The sequence below is a fragment of the Sebastes fasciatus genome, chromosome 1, assembly GCF_043250625.1.
Source record: "Sebastes fasciatus isolate fSebFas1 chromosome 1, fSebFas1.pri, whole genome shotgun sequence".
In the NCBI taxonomy this organism is placed as follows: domain Eukaryota; kingdom Metazoa; phylum Chordata; class Actinopteri; order Perciformes; family Sebastidae; genus Sebastes; species Sebastes fasciatus.
Window position 1 is genome coordinate 18192829 of NC_133795.1, and position 21906 is coordinate 18214734.

At 39.9% G+C, this 21906-nt stretch overlaps 2 protein-coding genes across 2 annotated transcripts; one reads left to right on the forward strand and one right to left on the reverse strand.

The window, feature by feature from the left end:
- The first annotated feature begins 913 nt into the window (after positions 1–913).
- LOC141767336 (amphoterin-induced protein 1-like) lies at positions 914–8191 on the forward strand. Its single transcript, XM_074634531.1, has 2 exons — positions 914–1163; positions 3157–8191. The coding sequence occupies exon 2, from the start codon at positions 3218–3220 to the stop codon at positions 4754–4756; it is 1539 nt and encodes a 512-aa protein (XP_074490632.1). The 5' UTR covers positions 914–1163; positions 3157–3217; the 3' UTR covers positions 4757–8191.
- Positions 8192–9911: 1720 nt separating this feature from the next.
- Positions 9912–17323, reverse strand: LOC141767351 (pepsin A-like). The gene is made up of 8 exons (XM_074634556.1): positions 16899–17323; positions 16701–16818; positions 16120–16238; positions 14505–14701; positions 14277–14393; positions 13327–13471; positions 13141–13239; positions 9912–10234 (listed from the first exon to the last, which is right to left on the reverse strand). Exons 1-8 carry the CDS (start codon positions 17064–17066, stop codon positions 10103–10105), a joined length of 1095 nt encoding a protein of 364 aa, XP_074490657.1. The 5' UTR covers positions 17067–17323; the 3' UTR covers positions 9912–10102.
- Between the last annotated feature and the right edge of the window lie 4583 nt (positions 17324–21906).

Consider the following 21906-nt stretch of genomic DNA (forward strand, 5'->3'; position numbering starts at 1 on the left):
TAGAAGGTGATGATATACCAATGTTGTGGTTATAACTTGTTTCTGCTACCCCCAAGTGGCCAAAAAGACCTTCATTGTTTGGGTTTTTTTGTGCTTGTATGTTGCATTTTCCTAAAATAATGTGTGAAATCAAATGATGACATTGCAAACCTGCATGGGGCCAGGTAGTATTATGATATAGGAGGAAGATAAAAAAGCCAGAGCTGAACTGTAACGAATACAGAGTCTAAATTACATGATAACTAAAATAAACAGTATACAAGCTACAGTGTTTCATGTTTAAATCTTACTGGTGTAACGTAATGATTGTATATTAAAAGTGTTTTATCCAGTTCACAGGACAGGACTCTGAGGTGTTTATGTTAAATACGTCATGCTGATATTGATCCCTCACACACTGCTGCATGCACATCACGTCCTCAGCTAAAGACTGCTGCAGCTGCAGTTCACACACACACACACACACACACACACACACACACACACGCACACAATTAATGTTTGCCCTGACCTTCACCAGAGTGATAAGACGAACCAGAGAGGGAAGGACTCCATCATTAAAACACATCATCGCACTGAATGGGCCATTGCAGGTATAATGCATTCTGAGAGGAAAAACATTACACCATCCAAAAAAAAACAATGCATCATAATGGACAATGTATGCAGCTGAGGAAAGAAAAGACAATCTGAAGCTCATCATCTCAAAGACAGTTCATTCCCCAGATGTTTACCACACTGCTATTAATATTCATCACATGTTTAATTCATATTTTAAATGCTGTAGCTGATTTCAGACACATGATGTTTTGATGTTGTTATGGACTGTCAGCTTTAATAGTATAGGACCATCTGAGGATGAAGAGTAGGCTAGAGGAGAGAGAGAGAGAGAGAGAGAGAGAGAGAGAGAGAGAGAGGATGTGACACACCCCCTGCTCTGCTGCTTTGCTGTTTGCTCCCCTCAGATCAACTATCAGATGGTTGCATTTGCTCATCAGTGCGGACCGCAGACAGGCTGTTTTGTTCCGGTGCTTCTGCTGCTGCTGCTGCTGTTGTGATGAAGAGAGGATGAGACTGTCCTGTAGCGGATCATCTCCAACACCGGACTGTTGAAGAAGACTCCAACCTTTTCTCTTCGGATCCTAAGAAGAAACCGACAAAAGGTAGCGAGCTAAAGGCACTATACTATTGAGAGCGAGGTTGGGACACTTGAGCCTGCTGGGACAAATGTCTGTGACACAGTGAGAGGGGGAGGTTGATGATGTGATGATGATGGTCGGAGGAGGAGGAGGAGGAGGAGGAGGCGGATGAAACAAACATCAGTGTGTTAATAATCTTTTAGGATATCTATAGAGTATTTTTTTTCTTGATATGATGCTGAGATTTATCTTGATAATTCATTAATTGTGGTTATGATGATATTTTTTTTGCTGACCACCCATCACCCATAATAACTTTTGTGACCATCTGGTGCCCCCATTTCTATTATCAGCCGTTATTATCACTAAACTGCACCTATTGTGAAAGAAGTGAAAGAGAAACTTAACGTTGTGAATTGAAACAAAACAACTTTTAGGTTTAGGCAATAAAAATACTTGGTTAGGTTTAGGAAAAGGTTATGGGTTTTGGTTAAAAGTACACTTACAAGTACTCCCTAACAAATACACTTGTTAGGGACATTACCTACGTAAGTATAAGGGATAATGTACAGCGAGCCGGTCATTGTTGTGAAATAAACTGAGAGAGGGTGAAGCGGTGAACCCCGACACGAAGCAGAGTTTATTTCACAACAATGACCCGCTAGCTGTACATTATCCTGCTTTATTACACGGCTACTTACTTAATAAATTAATAATTTGACACAAAAACGGTCCTCCAGAGTCCGACATCAGAACTGCGCCCATCAACGGTCTGTTATACATAGCAACGGTCTGTTATACATAGCAACGGTCTGCTATAAAGAAATAACAGATCGTAGAATGCCGGGATTGACCAATCAGAATAGAGTATTCAACAACGCAATGTAATAAGATAAAGTAAGTCAACACTGACTTTTGGTTTCTCCAAGCGGCAACCCCCGGTGCGGAGAAATGAAGCCAACGAGGAAGTGCCAAAAACAGCAGTTCATCAAACGGCCCCTTGAGGCTCCAAAAGAGAGTCAATCCCCGTAGACCTCCATGTTAAAATGCCCGACTTTACAGCAGAAATGCAGCCTGGTACAAAAAACGGTTTTGGTCTCTCTATAGCTAATATCCCCGTTCATGACAACTGTACGGGGGGGGGGGGGATTTATATGTAACTCAACCGTTTAACTTAAAGTTCGGCATAATTGAGGGCGTGGCCGCTTTTAGTGACAGGTGGGTGACGCACCAGGTCGCTAGCTGCTCTGCTGCGTTACCCGGCCCTCCTCAGCTCCGCCCACGATCCACCTCTTTGCCGGTAGTTACGGTACATGTCCACAGCCACCATCCTTTCCAAGCTTCCCATTCATTGTCTATGTAAGCAGCCGGGCAATGCATTCTGGTAGCGTGGCGGTGCGATTCGAGAAACGGGGCGTCACGTTGGCCACTACTCATTTGCATAAAGTTGAGGTCTAGGTCTACTTTACACAAATCGGGGGCGTCCGGCGCGACTCGCCGCCTCTGGAAACTCTCAAGGAACTTTTAAACTAAGCATTAGTGATCCAAAATAAAGACAGATTCAGCAACTGCATGGCTTCTTTCTCACATGAAATGTTTTCAGAAACACATTTTGGTGAACTATTCTCGTGATATAAGAGAAGAAAGTTTCCAAACAAGCCGCCGTGTTGGTTGCGGTTTGAAAGCCGGGAGCAGCAGCCAAGCCCCCAGGAAGAGCTCCGGTCGTTGATCCCAATTTTCGTAGTGGCCAAACGGCGGTACTATAACTTCCGCGTTGTCACGTGACGCCATTGGGCCCAAAAATACTTTTTCCCATAGACTTACATTGGGAAAGAGACGTCCGTAACTCAGCGGATAATCGCTGATAACGCCCCTTCAATCGGCTTGTGATCTGGCTGCTGCAGTGCACCCCTGGGTGCATTACAGCATGAGATGCTGTAAGCATTAACAACAAAATATCTTTCATTTGTATCTTCACTAAAACGGTGCTAATTTATTGATCTTATTGTCCACACAGCTCCATGACTCCTCTGTGAAGACCAGATCACATCCAGACTGCTATAGTTTATAACCCTGACATGATGGGGGGGTCACTCTGGATTTCCCATGGTGCCACTGAAGCGGTGTTCAGAGGAAGGAGCCTCATCACAGTTCTACCTCTGGCTTTATTGTTGCCATCAGTGAGAGTCAGTGCTCAGTTTTTGGCAATCCCTCTGGACTGCCACAAGACTTGTGTGTGCGCCAGCAACATCATCAGCTGTTCCAAGATGAATCTAACCAACGTTCCCATCGCTCTCCCACAATATACAGCCGTTCTGGACCTCAGCTTCAACGCCATCACCGGCCTACGAGCTGAGTGGGCCCCCGACCGACTCGGCAAACTACATCGTCTGCTGCTCAGCCACAACGGCCTCACCTTCCTCTCCTCTGAGGCGTTTGCGCACGTGACACAGCTTCGTTACCTGGACCTTTCCTCTAATGGCCTCCGCCAGCTGGACGAGTTAATGTTTGAGCCGCTGGAGCACCTGGAGGTGCTGCTGCTTTACAGCAACTGCATCGCTCAGGTAAGTCGCGCTGCCTTCTCCGGCATGAACAGCCTGCAGAGGCTCTACCTGAGCCACAACCAGGTCTCACGCTTCCCCTTGGAGCTGGTGAAGGACCGGAGCCGGATGGAAACTCTTAGACTGCTGGATGTGTCCTCCAATCGAATCAAAGCCCTGCCTTTCCATGAGCTTCAGGCTCTGCCCGCCTGGATCAAGAATGGCCTGTACTTCCACAACAACCCTCTGCCCTGCAGCTGTGATGTGCATGAAGTGGTGGCAAGCTGGCACCTCCAGGAGCTCAGCTCTGCCACAGACTTCAAGGGCAGCCACACTTGTTTGTTACCAGGCCCGCAGAAAGAGAAAATGGCCATACTGGATCTGTACAAGTTCTATTTGAACTGCAGTGAGGTCACGATTATGGACAAACAAGACTATCTGGAGCAGTACCTGGTCCTGGACTGTGACACCAGGGAGAGGAACATGATGAAGAGCTGGGTGCTGCCTGGAAACATCCCACTGTCTCCAGCGCACAAGACTGCTGTGATGCGTCTTGACGGTGGCCTCCAGCTTGGGCCCCTGAAGGCAGAGGACTCAGGAGTCTACACCTGCTACGCCACCAGTGACTCCTTCAATGAGACGCTTTATGTAACTGTAATGGTGTTTAATTCCACCAAGAGCGGCGGGCTGGAGAACCTCAAAACGGCCTACACCACCCTTATAGCGTGTCTGGTCAGTTTATTTATGGTTCTCATCTACCTCTATCTCACGCCCTGCCGCTGCGCTTGTTGTCCAGGTCAGGGCCTGGAGAAAGGCGACCCCAGAGACAGCCTCCACTCTTCAACCGTCAGCATCGCTCAGGCACACGAGGAGACGGGGCAGGAAAGAGTGGAAGGCGGAGGCTTCGCCTACAGACACGTGGCCTTCCTGCAACCCAAGGACCAGCTGGAGCAGAACGGGAGGTTGAACCCAATAGGCGAGGAAGACGAGGAGTGGCAGGGGGACAACAGGGAGAGAAGAAGGTCTGACGCAGAGTCCGTCAGCTCCGTGTGCTCCGATACCCCCATGGTGGTGTAGCAGTCAGAGGCACGGCGGCCGGGAGGGTAAGACAGTGATGGCTCGACCCGTGTGGCTGCTACACTGAGATCTGTATGCTTTGAATGTGTGCAAGATTCAAAAGTTAAAGCTTTCTCACAGCTGGCGGCATGTACTGTTGATAAAAAAAAACAATATAGAAACACCCCAAAACGCTGATAATGCAGAGAGATGTGGTTAAAATAATTTGTGACCTAAAAATATTTTTGATGAATGCATTTATCTTAGTTGTCACACAGGATTGCAGTTATTTCCATTACTTAACTTAAAATGTCTTTAAAGAAAATTTAATTAATGCTCCTATTATTATCATTTTCTACTATTTTATTTCCTGTCACTTTTACTGCAAGTTATCGGCTGGTCCTGCGAGATATTGCTATGCAAGTAAGAATATAATAAGTTTTTTTTTGCATTTTTGATGGAAGTCCCTCAAAGAAATGAAACAAATACTAACTCTTAGCACTAATTACTCAGACAACAAACAGCATGAAAACAGCTCGCTTCTGAGGCTTCACAGTAAAAGTTATCCATCTTTTTTATGCACTGTGGGATTATGGCACTACAAAGAAGTAGAAGTTTTTAAGATGTTGGACTAAAGTTGCTGCTTGAAATAGAAGCTCATTTTTATGCAGAGCTTGCAGAACTCACCTAATTTACCACTGCAAGATGTTTAATATTTATGCCATGTTTTACATTCCTGTTTGGTTTTGTCGGCCTCTACAGGACACGACGCTATAAGGATTACTCTTATGCAATTTTATCTATTTATATTGTTTTAGATTTGAGTGTGATTTAATGCTCAATTAATAATATGTGCATATTTAAATACTGCTCTGTATGCAAGTCTATTTTAAGTTGGATTCAGCATAATTACTGAATCATTAACCCAGCCTTTTTTGATACATAAGACTTTTACTGTAATTCACTTTATTAAATTTAGTTCACATTTTTTCTCCGTAATAAGAAAAAACATGATAACAAAATGTTTTCAGATGAACCAGACGACATCCAGTGTTGTGGCAGTTATTAATGTAACTACGACCATATACTGTACACACTGTAGGTAATACTGACTGACATCTCCTTGTTTACAACAATATAAATACAACTATTGAGATGAGCCAGTTATTTCACCCAGTAATTAAGTTGCATGGTACTTTCCAATAGAAGTGTAAATCACAAGTTTCATCATGATATGATATTATATTGATCCTTTGCATAACGATATGATATTTGCTGATACGATTTCGATTAGATTCCATTCTGGGGTCTTTGATCGATATGATACGATATCATTATGCCCATTTAACACAATCACTTATATCAACTAACAAAAAGCAACTAAAATAGGATTTGACAATTTTATTGCTGGGCTCTTCCAGACATTTAAATGAGAAAAACAATCTATTCTTTTCAATAAAAAGAATAAATATAAAGTGGGAATTTAAAAAAAAAGGCGTCAGATGATGATATGTACCGGATGTTTTAACTTTGCATCGATGATATTGGATTGTTGATCATTGAATCGATGTATCGTTACACTCCTACTTTCTAGGTGACACTGCAAACAATATTGAACACAGAAATACCTTTTTAATATGGATAAGTTCCATTTGTGAGACAAAGGTTTGGATCTCCTGATTGCAACGTGTCTGCTTATTTGAACCATTTTAGGCCTAATTTGCATTAATGCCGTTTTTTAAAAAGACTTCATTAACGTAACCTGTGGGGTCTGCAGAGATATCCTGTCAGTGCAGCTGTAGCAGCCTCAATTCTTCAGTTGGAACTGTTTAGAAAGGGTTAATCATGTTCAAAAATACTATAATGCCATTTAGGTTGGATACATGTAATGAAACACAAAGAACCCTACTTTATTGTTACAATGCAGTTAAAACAAAATGTTCAGTGTGAGATTCAGACTGCTAACAGAAATGTACATCCTGTCACATTGGACAGTTAATAGCAGTCAGGGAGCATCGCCCGAGGGAAACAACAGAGAGCGAGTACCATCTTCTGAATGCTTTAGTGCCCAACCCTCAGCAAATCAGCAAATGCCAGCCAGCCAGCCAGCGGTCTCATAAACACAGTCAGAAATAGCAGCTAGTGCGGCACACAGGCTGCCTGACGCTGCTGAAATGTAAATATAGAAGTAGCAGTTTCCAACACATCCTAATTTCCATTGTTGATTTTAGAGGCTCACATCATAACTTGAAGGATATACATCTGGAAATAACAGGAGATAGAGTCCCGCGCAGATGATGTTTTCACAAACTTAAAGTCACTCTGGCTCCGTTGCTGATGAAGGATCGTCCCTGAACACAGTTTAAAGTAACACTACTACTAATAATAATATAAACATAATTATTCACACTAATAAACAGTGAAGCAATCCAACAGTAAAACACACCGATCCCAAATGATAGATGTAGCAAGGTACAGTAAATGTACTTTTATTTTGAAAGAACTATTATTTTTATCCTGTCACTTCTCATGGTGCTTTTTTTCAAGATCAACACCTTCATTAAATGTCTCTGTGGGAATTATAGCACTGAAAATAGTCATGACAGCGTGGTCTAATAGTATTATAATGTAGCTACATCACTTCATTGACTCGTATCTCTCTCAAAAGGGGAACATATCTACTGTACAGATCTCCTTTTCCCTCTGAAAGGTACTTATAACCAAAGACTGAGTTACATGCTGAGAACTAATAACCTACATGTTCACTGTTTACAGTTATATTGTCATTAGTATGTTGACGTTACTGTATTTCTGTGTTAAGCCACAAACTTATATTTTAATATATGCAATCCTGTATAAGGACTTATTGTATTTTATTATTTACTGTATTATATCTTGTCTGTTATTGTATTGTTCCTGTATTTCATAAACTACAAAAAATGGCAACAAAGTGAATGATGTGGGTTATATTCATGTGAGTTGAATGCACTGAATCTGTCAAATGGAGCCGCAGTCAAAGAAGATTTAAAAGATAAAGATAAAGCAGCAGTAGGTAGAAATGGAGCAAATATGATTAAAAAAAGTTATTTTTAGAAAACGGTCACTATATCCTGACAGTAGTGCACAAGACAGGTCATCTGAAAAAAAATCACGTGCCTCTGTGTCCTCCGGTGCTCCTAACAGCATCTGCAAGATTTCAGACTGGAGGAAAACAACCAATCAGAGCCGAGCTGGAGCCTGGTGTCTCTGAGCAGCTGTCAATCACTCGTGAACTCCGATCAAACGGTCAAACTAAGAAGCGCTGATCAAAAATTAATCAATATTCTGTTACTGTAATGCCTATTTCTCTCCTCAAATGTTGTCAGAAACATCTTGTAGTGTACTGTTTAGCTGTAAAATGAGAAAGTTTGTGACCCAGCCGCCATGTGGAGATTAGTTGAGGAAATACCAAGCACCGCCCACCAGCTGGAGCACAGCCAATAGGAACGCTCTCTCTCTGAAATGACCTGTGATTGGTCAAAGTCTAGATTTTCTAAAGCCTGAAAACAGAGCCATGAGGAGGTGCAGAAGTCTAGTTTTCTCTCAGAACACTTGAATTACAATATGCTGAAAGGTTATTATGGATTTTTTTTTGCCAAATGATGCGAAAAATGTTCTGCCTACTGCAGGTTTAAAAGAATAGTTCAACATTTTTGGGAAATATGCTTAGTCACTATTTTGCCGAGAGTTAGATGTATCAATCTTCTCATCCAACTGTCTACAAGAAAGTGACTAAGCATACATGTGTTTCCCAAAATGTCAATCTATTCCTTCAACACCAAATGTGACACAACAGATACGATGATGTCGATGACCTCATTTTGACGTCTGTTTTGGCGAAGATCAGGCCTCAGCCGGCAAAGTTAGCCAGCTTCAGGTTTCTGCATCACACTAATGACACGGCCTTGTTCACTTGAGGGTGAAACGGGAGACCGCACAGCTCGCTGGAGCGGAAACCGTTCACCCAGGGAGTCGTATTTTGCTGCACCTGTCCCTCATGCTTACTTTCTTCTGGCAACAATCGGTGCTGCTGGCTTTTCACCCTTATTTGGTTTGTTGACCGCAAGATCTCCCTGAGCAGAGTGAGCACTCTGGTTTATATTCACTCTCCTCTGCCAGGACAAGAACGGTCAGTTGGATTAGTATGATTATACCGGCCTCCTGGTGTTTGACATTAGATTTAGGTCTCAGATTCCAGTTAAAAATGTCATCTTTATGTTGTGTAGTTGTACCAAGAAGCATAATTGTTAAGTGAAACGTGCTACATCATAGCTCTACTTTTTGTACAATCTGAGCCACCATCTGCCACGAGTCTTTGCATGTAAACTAAAGAGTGTTTTTGAGAATCGATACAGTAATATCAGCAACACTCAAGTGCATCGATATTTTCTTACACCCCTAATTATTCAGTTCATTATTTTTGGAAAGAAGTCCCATCTTTCTGACAGATGCTGCAGTGTGAAACCTCACCTGCAGCCCTGCAGTCCCTCTGCACGATGAATGATTGAAGAGCTCTGCAGGGATGTCCTGTTTCTGTACAGTAGCTGCTGTCTCATGTTACCATGTTTACCCACAATTCATGCAACACCAGCCAGCTGTGTGTGTAACTAGACTGAACCATTTGGGAAATACACTGCAGCAATGCAGCATTGAATTTTAAAGTATTTCGTCATTAAAGTGTTAAATGGAAATATGAATGAAAGTGTTCACAGGAGGCACGAGAGGGTTAACGGTCCGTGTGTTGATGCACGTGTTGAAATGGAAAAAGAGCTGAATGACGCATCCCCGTAAATCACAGATTATAATTAGAACAAATGCAGCAGCCTAAAGAAAATCTCAGATCACAGACACAGATGGTATGAATGTGAGCTGCCGCCTGTTGACAATGAATGAGTGGCGGTCGGTTCTGTGTTTTAGAGACTGAATTCTAAGTAAGATGACTCATCCTCTCCTCAGGCCCCTCCCAGGAGAACCACATGAATCACATGAATGGTGAAGTGACTGGATGTGCAGCTCACTGAGTCCTACGCCATCTAGTGGCGATCAACGCACAGATCCATACTAGAGTAAAACATTTGGGTTGATTCTTTACCTCTGTAGAATATTCTAGGATAACATGTACAGGCATTTGAATTCCTGCTTTACAACAAAGATTTTAAGGTCTGAAAGGTAATATTTTATTAGTTTCATTCACAGTTATGAACGTTTTTACAGGATAGTTTGTTCGTTGTTATAAAAATAAAGTCAATTATTTTCTAAATATCTCACAGCTCTCAGACTTGAGCCTCAATAATATCATTTAAAACTGGCCCAGCTCTTCACGTGTGTTCACACAGCCTGAGCAAAGCCCACCCTGCTGTTGTTGACGTCGAAGACGGTGTAGAACTGGCGCATGAAGACCTCACCCAGGATCCAGGGGCCAGGGACCCCAGCAAAGCCGGTCCTGCACCCAGACGCAGACTGAGGAGAGAGGAGAGAGAGCAGCTTCATCACCTCAGGGTACATAAATACTGGAATAGAGAAATCAACCTGCACAAGCTGCTTTTTGAATGGTGTTTTTTTTTATTGATGAACATCTGGTACCACTTTATAATATTGCAACTGATGCATTTTGAAGGATGTAGTTTTGTGGTACTGTAGGCCTTTTTCACAGAAGACATTTTGACTTTGTCATAGTAGGAAATGCACAGGTGTAAATAATGAAATTAATGATGAAAAAAAAATTACGTCCTAATGTCTTTTCCTAACCACTTTTCCTTGATCTTGATGGGAAACGTCATGAGGTAAAGGAAAGATGTGAAGGAGAATCCATAAAGACAACCTCGGTGTTCAGAGAATCCGACTGCACTTACAGGCTCCGTAAATATGATGCGAAGGATGTTAGTGACGCGGGTATGCCGTGGTGAAACTACAATGTTCTTAAGGTAGACTACAAAAGGCGATTGCTTACCCCCAGTGCGTTATTAAAAAGCTCTTTCAGTCACTCGTGGTGTGTGAAAGAGAGATACCACAGGTCCTTCTGCTGCTGTAACACTTTACATCAACATCTAATAAAGGATCATCTGACCTGACATGGACAACCGGTGAAAAATATCACTTCATTATCAAGGTTGGAATTGAAATAAAAAAAGTCCTACTCCCTTTCGGACATGTAATATTTATTTATGTTGATTATTTGTTTATTGACAGTTTGCTATTCATTTTATTTGTTATTCCTGTTTTGTACGAAAAAAATAATTAATAAAAAATAAAGTGAAGTGAAATGGTTATCACTGTCCACTCATATTTATCAACATGAATCCCAATTAGTGTATGACTGCATGAAAATAATATGCAAGATATTATTTTATTTTTATTAACGGCAGAATGCTTTAAATATTGCGGCTGCAAGGAATTGTGGGATGTTAATATCTCGTTTCCTTTGGTAAAGGATGGTCCAGTGTATCCTATGCTAAAGAAGATAAGAAAGGAAGCATTGAATCTCCTTTCCTTACTATTTAGAGGACTGGACCAGCTCTTATCATGGCTGCTACTCAGATACTTCCAGGTCATTTCACTCCGTTAGGAACCTTCCTGGTATTGTGCGTGCTGACTCGCTGTTCCTCTCACTGGAACACTTGAACAGGACAGACCCATTGTTCAGTGTTCTCAGTAACACCTGTGCTTTTCCTGCTTTGACAAGTCAAAATGTCTGCTGTGAGAAAGGCCTATTGAGCTGTATTGCATTCTACAGACAGGTGTTACTGTTATTTATTTAACCTACCCTCATGGAGGCAAATGGTGTGGACAAAATAATAAAAACACCCATCTGCATAAGGCTATACAAAAATGAACTGTATGACCTTCATGAAGTAGGATTTACTGCAGGACTGTTGTATTAGACTGCATTAGTTTTAGCTACCTGTACCTATAAAATGGTAACTGAATGTATAGTGTATAGAAGAAGCTCACCTGAATATATGTAGTTTGTGGACCAGCTCTTGTCTGTATATAATAGCTATACCATATGTTTAAGTTTTCATATATTTGTTTAGCTTGACATCTCTGTTTAGCTGTATGCTTCTGTCTTTACCATCCTGTAAATGTGTCCTCCATACTGGGTTTAAGCAGATCTACTGAGAGTCAACTTTTCTTGTGTCAGCACATATTTGAACATACTTAACTTTGATTCTGATTTTCATCTATTTAGCCGTAAATCGTTCAAAACAGGCTGTGAAAAATCCCTTTGGCTGGTGTTCAACAGGCTTTAGCTCACTCTGTAATTCATCAATAAGACCTCAACCACTTACTTCTGGAAACGAGCTGCCAAACGTCCAGATCCTTAATCCATTTATCGCTCATGCCAATAATGATAATAATAATAAAAGGTTATGGATTTATCATCTTATAAATAGCCATCAAGGCTGGAGTTGTGAATATGAACTACTTGTTAATAGACAGGTTTTTATTCAGATGCCCGGCAGCTCTTTCTCAGAAGGCTAATGGGTTGAATTATCCATTGTAGGGGTCGTCTTGATTAATTAAAGAGCTGAAAAGACAAAGCGAGTTATACTGGAGGAGGATATATATTAAAGAATGTATCAAACCTGGCAACCCAAACATATTCCATCCATATTCATGAATTATTAACACTCTATGAAGCAAACATTGCTCCTAAGAAAGGTTTAAATTATTCATGGCTTAATAAGTGATTTATTAAAGCTTCAGTAGGGAACAATTTTTTGGCATCATTGGGCAAAAATCCCATAATAACCTTTCAGCATATTGTAATTCAAGTGTTCTGAGAGAAAACTAGACTTCTGCACCTCCTCATGACTGTTTCAGGCTTTAGAAAATCAAGCGTTCCTATTGGCTGTGCTCCAGCTGGTGGGCGGTGCTTGGTATTTCCTCAGCAGATCTCAACATGGCTGCTGGATCCCAACCTTCTCATTTTACAGCTAAACAGTACACTACAAGATGATTCTGACAACATTTGAGGTGAGAAATAGGCATTACAGTAACAGAATATTGTTTCATATTTGATCGCTGCCTAGTTTGACCGTTTGATCGGAGTTCGAGAGTGATTGACAGCTGCTCAGAGACGGCAGACTCCAGCTCGGCTCTGATTGGTTGTTTTCCTCCGGTTTGTGAAATCTTGCAGATGCCATTAGGAGCACCGGAGGACACAGAGGCACATGATTGTTTTTCAGATTACCTGTCTCATGTCAGGATATAGTGACCGTTTTATAAAAAATATTTTTTTTTTTAATCATATTTGCTCCATTTCTACCCACTGCTGCTTTAACATTGATTAAGCCATTAGTTAAAACTATTAAGTCTGCCTTAGAGAGTGGTACCATATATCATTCTGCTCTTAAAACACAAACCTTTATGACGTAGGCTGAAGGAGGAAGAGCGAAGCTGTAGCCGTCTATGTTGAACATGATGTCTGGCAGGAGATCTGTGTTACTGCAGCTCACAACAGCCTGAGGGACAGATATACTAAATGTCACATTTTTTTTAAAACCCAGAGCAGTTCACTTGACATATTTAATATTATATAAAACACTCACCTCGCCATACTGATTTGCAGAGGTTCCCAACCAACCGTTGATGTTGTTAATATCTTTGCTAGGGCCGGTGATGAAAGAAGTACCAGAGTCCACTGATGCTTCACAACTCCCAGAGCATGCAACCGTGTTCCCATTGATGGTGATACTGCAAGTATCGATACAAATGCATTCATGACATACAACAGAGGGGAGAAGAAAACCTCGAAATAATGTCAATTGTAAAAGCTCCAAGAGACGGAAAATAATTCTGACTTGGAGGTACAGTAAGTGACAGTAATAATTACAATACACAAATGCAATGTTTGGAGGTACGTCGGTGTTTATACTGTTGCAAGGCAGCCTCCTTTCCTTTCCGGTACCACTCATTGACTTCTTGCTTATCCACACAATATTTTATTTGAGCATATTGCAAGGAACAACGCACTGGACGCGCTCCATCTACAGAGGCCCGCGCCATGGTGTCTCGCGCGAATATAAACAAAGCTTTACACTCCCCCACAGAAACACTGCTCCTGAACTTCCTGAAACGCCTCGCTTCAAGTCCTGCCTTTTCTTCCGCAACGTGGTGATGTCACCAACTAACACATTTGCCTAGCGGCTAGTTTGGCACGCCCTCAAACAAAGACAGTTAGAGCGGAGCTGGAGCGGAGCTGGAGCGGAGTCCAAGGAGTTTGGTTTGGCTGACTACTCATAACAGAGTGGGCCAGCTAACCAATCAGAGCAGAGTGGGTTTTTTGGGTAGGAGGTGAGGAGCTCAAACAGAGCTTTTCAGACGGTAAAAGAGGTGCTGCAGCACAGTGGGTATGAGAAAAAATAAAGTGTTTTTTTACGATAAAGCATGTAAACATGTTCTAGTAAAAAAACTAAATACAAGTATGAACCTGAAAATGAGCATAATATGTCCTCTTTAAAACACAACATGAACATTTAAACCTGAAAAAGGACGCTACCTTTGTATTTGGATGTTCCAGAAGTTAGTGGCCTTATACAAGGGGATCCAGTTTATGCTGCCAGTGTAATATGAGGAATCCATTCCTCCCAGCATTAACATACTGCCCTCTACAGAACTGGAGGAGAAAATGAGCACTGCGGCATTCATAAAAACATAATTTTGCACATGAGACAGTTTGTAGGTTTACATCATTATTCCTCTGTTCGTGACTCAAATAAGGTCTCACCTGCTCAGGTACATGGAGAACATGTTTTGGGGGATTTTGCCCTGGTTCCATAGGTTGTTAAATAAAGGTGTGCCTCCCTCGTGTGACAAGCCGGGGAAGGCCAGACCCAGAATCCCGTCCCAGGGCACAGAGCCCAGGAAAGTTGCCTCTGTTTCAGTGAGGCCAAAGATCTGGTGCGCCACGTAGAGATCGCTTATCTGATGAGGAGGAGCAAGTTGTAAAATGTTATAGGAAACAGATCACATACTGTATGGTACATATACATGTATGTCAGCAGCAGTGGTGGAAGAAGTACTCTGATCTTTTACTTGAGTAAGAACCGATATATTAATGTAAAGATACTCCATTACAGGTAAACATTCTTCATCCTACTTAAGTAAAAGTATTACTGATACATCAATGCATAAGCAGCAGGCGAGGTGGAGCTAGTTTTAACTACAGTATGTAATGTTTTGGTCCAGTGATTCCCAACCTAGAGGTCGGCCCCCTCCAAAGGGTCACGAGATAAATCTGAAAGGTTGTGAGATGATTGACGTGGTACGAAAGAAGAAAAAAGTACTGATACAGAAATGTGTTTTCAGTTTTTTAAAGATAAGATAAGATAAAACTTTACTTTTCCCAAGGGAAAGTTCTATGCAGCAGTTACAATACAAAGTGGGAAGAGTGCAAATATAAAAAGTCTAAGATAACAATAACAAAAGGTGCAAATAAGGTGCAAATCTTAAATATATACAATATATACAATGCCAAAATCAGGTTAACAGTATGGATCATAAAAATATAAACGGGTACTGTAGGGTAACGGTGGGGATCAGATAGATATGTATGTACAGTATCAAGTAGTATAATAGTACAGATATTGCACATTATGTTCCATAAACTACAAAATCAAAAAAATAAATTATTAACTTAAATCGATTTGACCCTAAACAGAGAGTACACGGTGGCAGGTCGTTGACAATGTCCAGACTGAGTGGACACAGCCTGGCAATAGAAACAGGCCGTCACAGGCCGAACAGAGCAGACTACCCAGAGAGGCCAGGCTGTGTTCACTTTGTCATACAAGAGAGGTGGAGACAGAATCTCACTTATTATTGTACTGTGAGAAATAAAAGGATGTGAGAGATGTTTTCTTTGAAAAAAATTAAAATAATGTATATCCTGAGTTTATCCATCTCCCCGATCCTCAGAAACTACCGTATTTATGTGGGGAGAAAAATCAGTGTGCAACATTAGCTGCAAAATATGTTGACTGTTGCCATACAATAAGAGGTGATACAAGCTCCGAACATGTTTCTGATTGATTACATCTGTAAAAGAATGTGTGTTTAAAATGTGTTTATGATATTGTGATTATTTCTTGTGTGAAATGAAATTATTCAGTAATATATAATTTAGCTTTGGCAATAATGTAACCTGAACATTTATGCCAATAAAGCTTACTTGAATTTGAGAGAGAGAAAACTCAAATATGAGTCTGAAAAGTAACTAGTAGCTGTCAAATAAATGTAGTAAAAAAAACTTACAAAATTTCCCTCTGAAATGTGAGTAAAAGTTCATAGTTACATTCCACCACCTGGTGGTGAAGAATGCAGTGTCGGTGTTTTATCGTCACCTTTATGAGCTCATATCCAGTACTCCCTGCTACATAGCCACTGTAATATGAGAGGCGGAACGTCTTTGTGCCAGCCTCAAACGTGGAGGATGCTGAGCTGCTGAACTTTGCATGTTGGTCTGGTGACAAACAGAGAACGAGAGAGAGAGAAACAGGTAACAGAAAGTCCATTTCATTACTTTTTGCCTCATACAAAAAGACGTCCTCTGTTACAAAGACTTAAGAGTGTGCACATACTGTAAGTTCAGGAATACAGTAAGAAACTAACAATTATTTTAATAACTGTTGAAGCCTAGTGTCTAAAAATTGCCCCAAAAATTGTAAAAATGCATATTATAATTTCCCAGAGTCTGATGTGACTTATTCAAATTGCTTTTTTTTCCGACCAAGAGTACAAAACCAGAAAACATTCAGTTTACTATCATATCAAACATCAAATCCTCACATTTGAGAGAAGAGAAACAGCAAATGTTTAGCATTTTTGGTTGAAACAATAAACCAATAGGTGGCCTGTTACACATACAGGATCATCACCATGATAAATTATGCTTTATGATTATATAATAATGATTAATACTCACCACAAGCAGAACTGGTGCAGATTACGGAGGGGACCCACAGGTCGGAGGAGCCGGTGTCAAAGAGGACTTTAAAGAACTGAGGTGGAGTCCCAATACCAATCTCTCCATAGTATGTTGTCTTTGCCCAAAATAAGATGATTTAGTCAGTGTGTGTATTTCATGATGCTACAGAGTATACAGTGGTTACATGCTACTTACGTCTGGGTCGAAGGTCAAGGGCACCTCACTCTGCTCGTTCCTGGGGAGAAACTTAGCTGCAGGGTTGTACGGAAACTTCGTCCTGTACTCGTCGAACAGGCCGCTCTCCTCCAGCTGCTGCCTGGCTGACTTCCCTCTCCTCAAGGGAATCCTGATACTCACAAACATGTTTTTGAGAATATGTCATACCTCATAACTTATCCTAAAAAGGAGCGTCAGCCTGGGAGTGATTTAGGGAGGTAGAACGGGGAAAATAAACAGAAGTGTTCTGAGCTAGAAAAAGGTCAAGAGCTTGTCTCAGAGGAGCGGCTGATCATAAATGGCTGGAACGCTTTTATCCAAAGCACTTTATAATTGGCCTCTCATTCACACACTGATGGCAACGATGCCATGCAGGTGCTACTGATTCAGTCACTAATTCAGCATATATGGACCAACTCAGTCATGTGGTGGACAAAAACAAAAAATAATTCAATGCTCGATTCTCAATCAGTTTCGTTTTAAGCGTTGCTCTTTGTACCGTGTGTCCAAAATAATTTGAATATGGTAATATTATGGTGGATTATCTATTGTTTAGAGTATTAGACATCTTTAATTGTGTGAATGAGGTTTTCTTTTTCTTATAAAGAAACTTTTAAAACCTTTATGAAGGCCATATTGAGCCTTAAATTTTTTTTCTTCAAATTAAAATCAAGATGATGCACTCAGTTCTGGGGAAAAAAAGCACAATCTGAATCTTCATTTTTAATAATAATGATTTTTGTGACAGATTTTTGCAGTGAAATTTTACTTCTGGGTTGTCTTAAATTCTCAGCAAAGCTTACTAGGATTTCTTTAAATAAATAAATAAATATTAGCGAGCATTATCACTCTATCCTATTCTAAATTTCTCTGAATTTCATCACTAACTCTTTTAAATCTTACAGCTGTAACACTTTGAAAAACACCTTCAGCGACCACATTCAAAAGCATGTTAAATATAGCATTTTCTTATTTTAGCGTAAGTGAATGTCTGTTGTATATCTTACCTTAGAATTCCCTTTGAGACGGCCAGAAAGGCCAGCAATACAAAGACGGACTTCATTATTTCTAAAGTGACCCAATAAAGATCTCAGAGGTGGAGTTTATATATGGAGTTTATATATGGAGGTCAAAACTGGTCTCAACTCGTCCTTTTAACAGCTGAGCTGATAAGAAACCACTTTGTCGAATGAGTGAATTCAGATAAAGGAAACAATAGGTACAGAGTATGTTTGTCCTAATGTCCTTTAATCTAATATCAGTCAATTTAGTCTAAAGAACATAATGTAAGTTTACTCAGTTGGTTATTCAAAGAAATCGGCATTAAAAGTCAACATACCCAGCTGAAATAAAATAAACATGTCATGTGTTAACAGTTTGTTGAATATAAATTGCTAAATAATGAGTTTCACCTTTTCCATTGACCGTTTCTGTTAATAATTTATTAATATGAATTGAATAATAGAAAGAAAAGAGTCTATAAGCCTCAAACCACAAAAAAAAACATTAAACAAAAGGATTTCACAACAACAGGTGATAAATGACTCCAATAACTCAGCCCGTTCTCCTCCCAGGGCGTCAAATACCGTCGCTTTGTCACGGCGGGCGGCGTTAGATACCGTCGCACAAGGCACCCTTTAGCGTAGAAATGATTAACTACAATGTAAACTCATCCGCGTTAATATTAAACGCTCAGGGAAAGTGCTGTGGTGACGTAGCTTTAAGAGCGAAAAGACACACACTGCGGGCAGGCGGGAGAAGACCGCCGTTCGTGTCCCGTGTGTCACGTTACAATCAGCTATTCGTCCGTGTCCCCTGTTCACAACGTTCAGGGTCATTTTCACTGAACAAACGTAGTAGTTTTAGGCCCAAACATGTAGTTTTATCCTAAACCTAACTGTAGTAGGTTTGTTGCCTGACCCTAAGCAAGTGTTTTTGTTTTCTTCACAACATTAAGTACGTGTTTACTGCAACCGAAAAGTGTGACGCCGAGGGGTCTGACAAAGCGTCAATAAATGACGAGTTGGGATGAGAACGTGTTGAATAACTTTAGATATGTTTACATATATATGATGAAAATGTCTATTATATATTTACAGGTCTGTTTTACACCAAAATGTATAAAAACAAACCTTCATGAAACTATTTGATTTAGTCGTCTGGTGTTCGTCTGTGTGATAAAAGACTCATCAGATTCAACTATGAGTGAATACGAGGTCCAGTTCTGTGTTTTAGTGGATTTGTTTGGAGCTCAGATTTCCAAAACAGTGCAGATATAACTGATTGAATAAAAAAGGTCACCCTGTGTCAGGTTTTGAAGTTGCCATGTACATCATCACGTTTAACTAAGCAGACAATTACTGTCGGGGTTGATATATTATATTATATTATATTATCATTCTATGATATATGAGTTAATAGAGGAGAGGTGAGAAAGGGGTAGGGAAATAATATAAGTTATACTTCTACCTACTCCTTTTCGGACACTATTACTCTTGTTTTGTTTATTATTTTTTACTGTTTTTATTGATTTTATGTTCGAAATAAAGTCTTTCATTCATTCATTCATTCATTCATTCATTCATTCAAAAGTGCTCCCTATATTTGGTCAACTAAAAGAAATCATTTCAGCACTTTCTCCCATCGTCACAACGAGTCGGGTTTTACTTTAAGTGGTGATGAAGCGGTGAGGTTTGACCTTTCCCAGACGGCGCTCTGAATGAGTTTCTGTTGACTTTTCTCATCAACTACAGAAAGAAATGTAAAGTATTATTGAATACAGCAACTTTCAAGGTCCCTCCGCACCAGAAAATAGTTTGCCGTCACATTTAGGGTTGTTTCAAGTATTAATGGCTTTTAAAAGATAAAGAGTAAATGCCTGCAGACCAAATGTTATTGACATTAGTGTGTCTCATTAGAAAATTCCTCACCTGTTAACCATAACTCAACTGGATAAGCTTATCGCATTACTTATTAAAAAAAACTGATACTGTATCGTTTCTCCCTCTCTGCACGTCTTCTGTTCATGTCACGCCATCCAACTGTGCCCTCTAGAGGACCGAGAGTCTAAGAACCAGAAGAGACCACTCAAATGAAAAAAAAAAAGACGTCAGAATGTGTTTCAAGAATAGCAGCTTTTATTCAGGTACAAATCAAATGCAATTTACATTCATATAGAATACCAAAAAGGTAACAAAAAATATGCACATTTTAAAACAAATTTAAATTGTACTTACCAAGGCGTAGTTTCTTTTGTCTGATGAATTCCTTGAATGTGAGTTCATAACTTCAGAGCTCAAGTATAGAGCTCATTCAGTCACACTGCAGGTAAACATGAGTCTTTTCAAAGAGGAGAGAGAAGAGTTTTCTTTCTTTCTTGCCTCCACACTGAGATACCTGAAATACTCAACATTTTCATTATGACCAGGTCATATTAAAAAAAACATTTAAGGCACTAGTCAAAAAAAGAAAATCATAACAAAAAGTTTAACAGGTAAATAAAACACTGTACTCACGATCACATAATCATCATCAGGTTAGCCGTTGTGTTTATCACACAGTACATTTTAACATTTAATCAATTAATCGGCAATGACAATAATCGTTAGTTGCAGCCATGGTAAATACAGCATGGGTTGTTTATATGTGCTTTGTTTTAGACTAATTTAGTTCACTGACAGCTGATCTTTCCTAAAACACAGAAAACCACAAAGCAGTCCTTCAGTTTGTTGTGACTATCAGGTCAAATGAGGTGCGGAACTAAGAACAGGGAAGTAGAGGTGCCGACTGTGTTGCCAAAAGCTCTTGCAGCTAACGGATACTGACTACAGATTAAGCAAGACCTCATTAACTCTTATGGTTCGGTCAGCACGTCATCTTTTAACATTTACTGACCTTTATTGAAATTTGCAAGTAATCTATTTAAAATTTCTTTGGAATTACTGCCAAATTACCCCAATATTTACCTCAATTTATCGAAAATTATTTTATTATAAACATTATTTAATAATTAGATGCTAAAATAGCATATAATGGTTAAAATAGGGTCCTTAGACTTGAGAAGCGGCTGCTCTTCATCGGAGGTGGAAAACCAAAACTAATAGAAGACACTTCTGATCAGTCACAAATCTCACCATTGTGTGACTTATTGTCTACACAGATATAACCTGGTAGCTAATGTCATGATTCAGGGAGTTTTTAAAAGATATTTCAAAAGTTATTTGCTAGTTATTATCTATTTATCAGCAGACATGGAAATAAAGCATATCAATTAACTTTGTATTCTTTTCTTGGAAACGTATTGAATAAATTATTGGGAAATAGTGGAACATAATTATTAAATAATGTTTATAATAAAGTAATTCTTGATACATTTTAAGGTAAATTTTGGGGTAATTTGGGAGTAATTCCAAAGAAATTTCAAAGAGGTTACTTGCTAATTATCACCTAGTTACCATGAAATTTGCGGCCCTGTAAAATTAAGTGTTACCCTAATATTTGTTGTTGCACTACAGTTTACATTAGCCTATTTTCTGGTATTTTCTTGTTGATATTGTTTGTATTTGCACTTTAATTTATATTTCCTACTTTTATTATTTATTGTTTTCATTTCAGTATAATAAAAAAAAAAAAATTTTAAATGAAATTTTGTTGCATACAAATACTTTTATTTGCAAACAGTATCTTTATCCAACTAAATTTTCAGTTCACTAGTCAGCAAGTTGAACTGATCAGTCGTGTTTTATTTCAGTGAGTCGGAGCACCGGCCGAGCACTGAACGATTCAGCGAAGGAATCTTTTTACTGAACTGATTCAAGTGGTTCAGTACGCTGAAAAGAACTGTTTTGCACATCACTACTGATTTCCCAGTTATCCAACCCTGACTCATGTGTTAGCTCTCCAGTTCCTAGTTTCAGGCAGGGTGATGCACATTTACTGTGTAACCCTCACATACAGTAAACACAGCCCTACTATTTATATCAGGCTC

Excerpts from the sequence above, each read along its gene's own strand:
- LOC141767336 (XM_074634531.1), top strand. The coding sequence starts at position 3,218 with ATGATGGGGGGGTCACTCTGGATTTCCCATGGTGCCACTGAAGCGGTG.
- LOC141767351 (XM_074634556.1), bottom strand. The coding sequence starts at position 17,066 with ATGTTTGTGAGTATCAGGATTCCCTTGAGGAGAGGGAAGTCAGCCAGG. Across the intron at positions 16,239-16,700 it reads CTGCACCAGTTCTGCTTGTG|ACCAACATGCAAAGTTCAGC; the intron begins GTGAGTATTAAT and ends GTTTGTCACCAG. Across the intron at positions 14,702-16,119 it reads CTGGATATGAGCTCATAAAG|ATAAGCGATCTCTACGTGGC; the intron begins GTGACGATAAAA and ends CCTCCTCATCAG.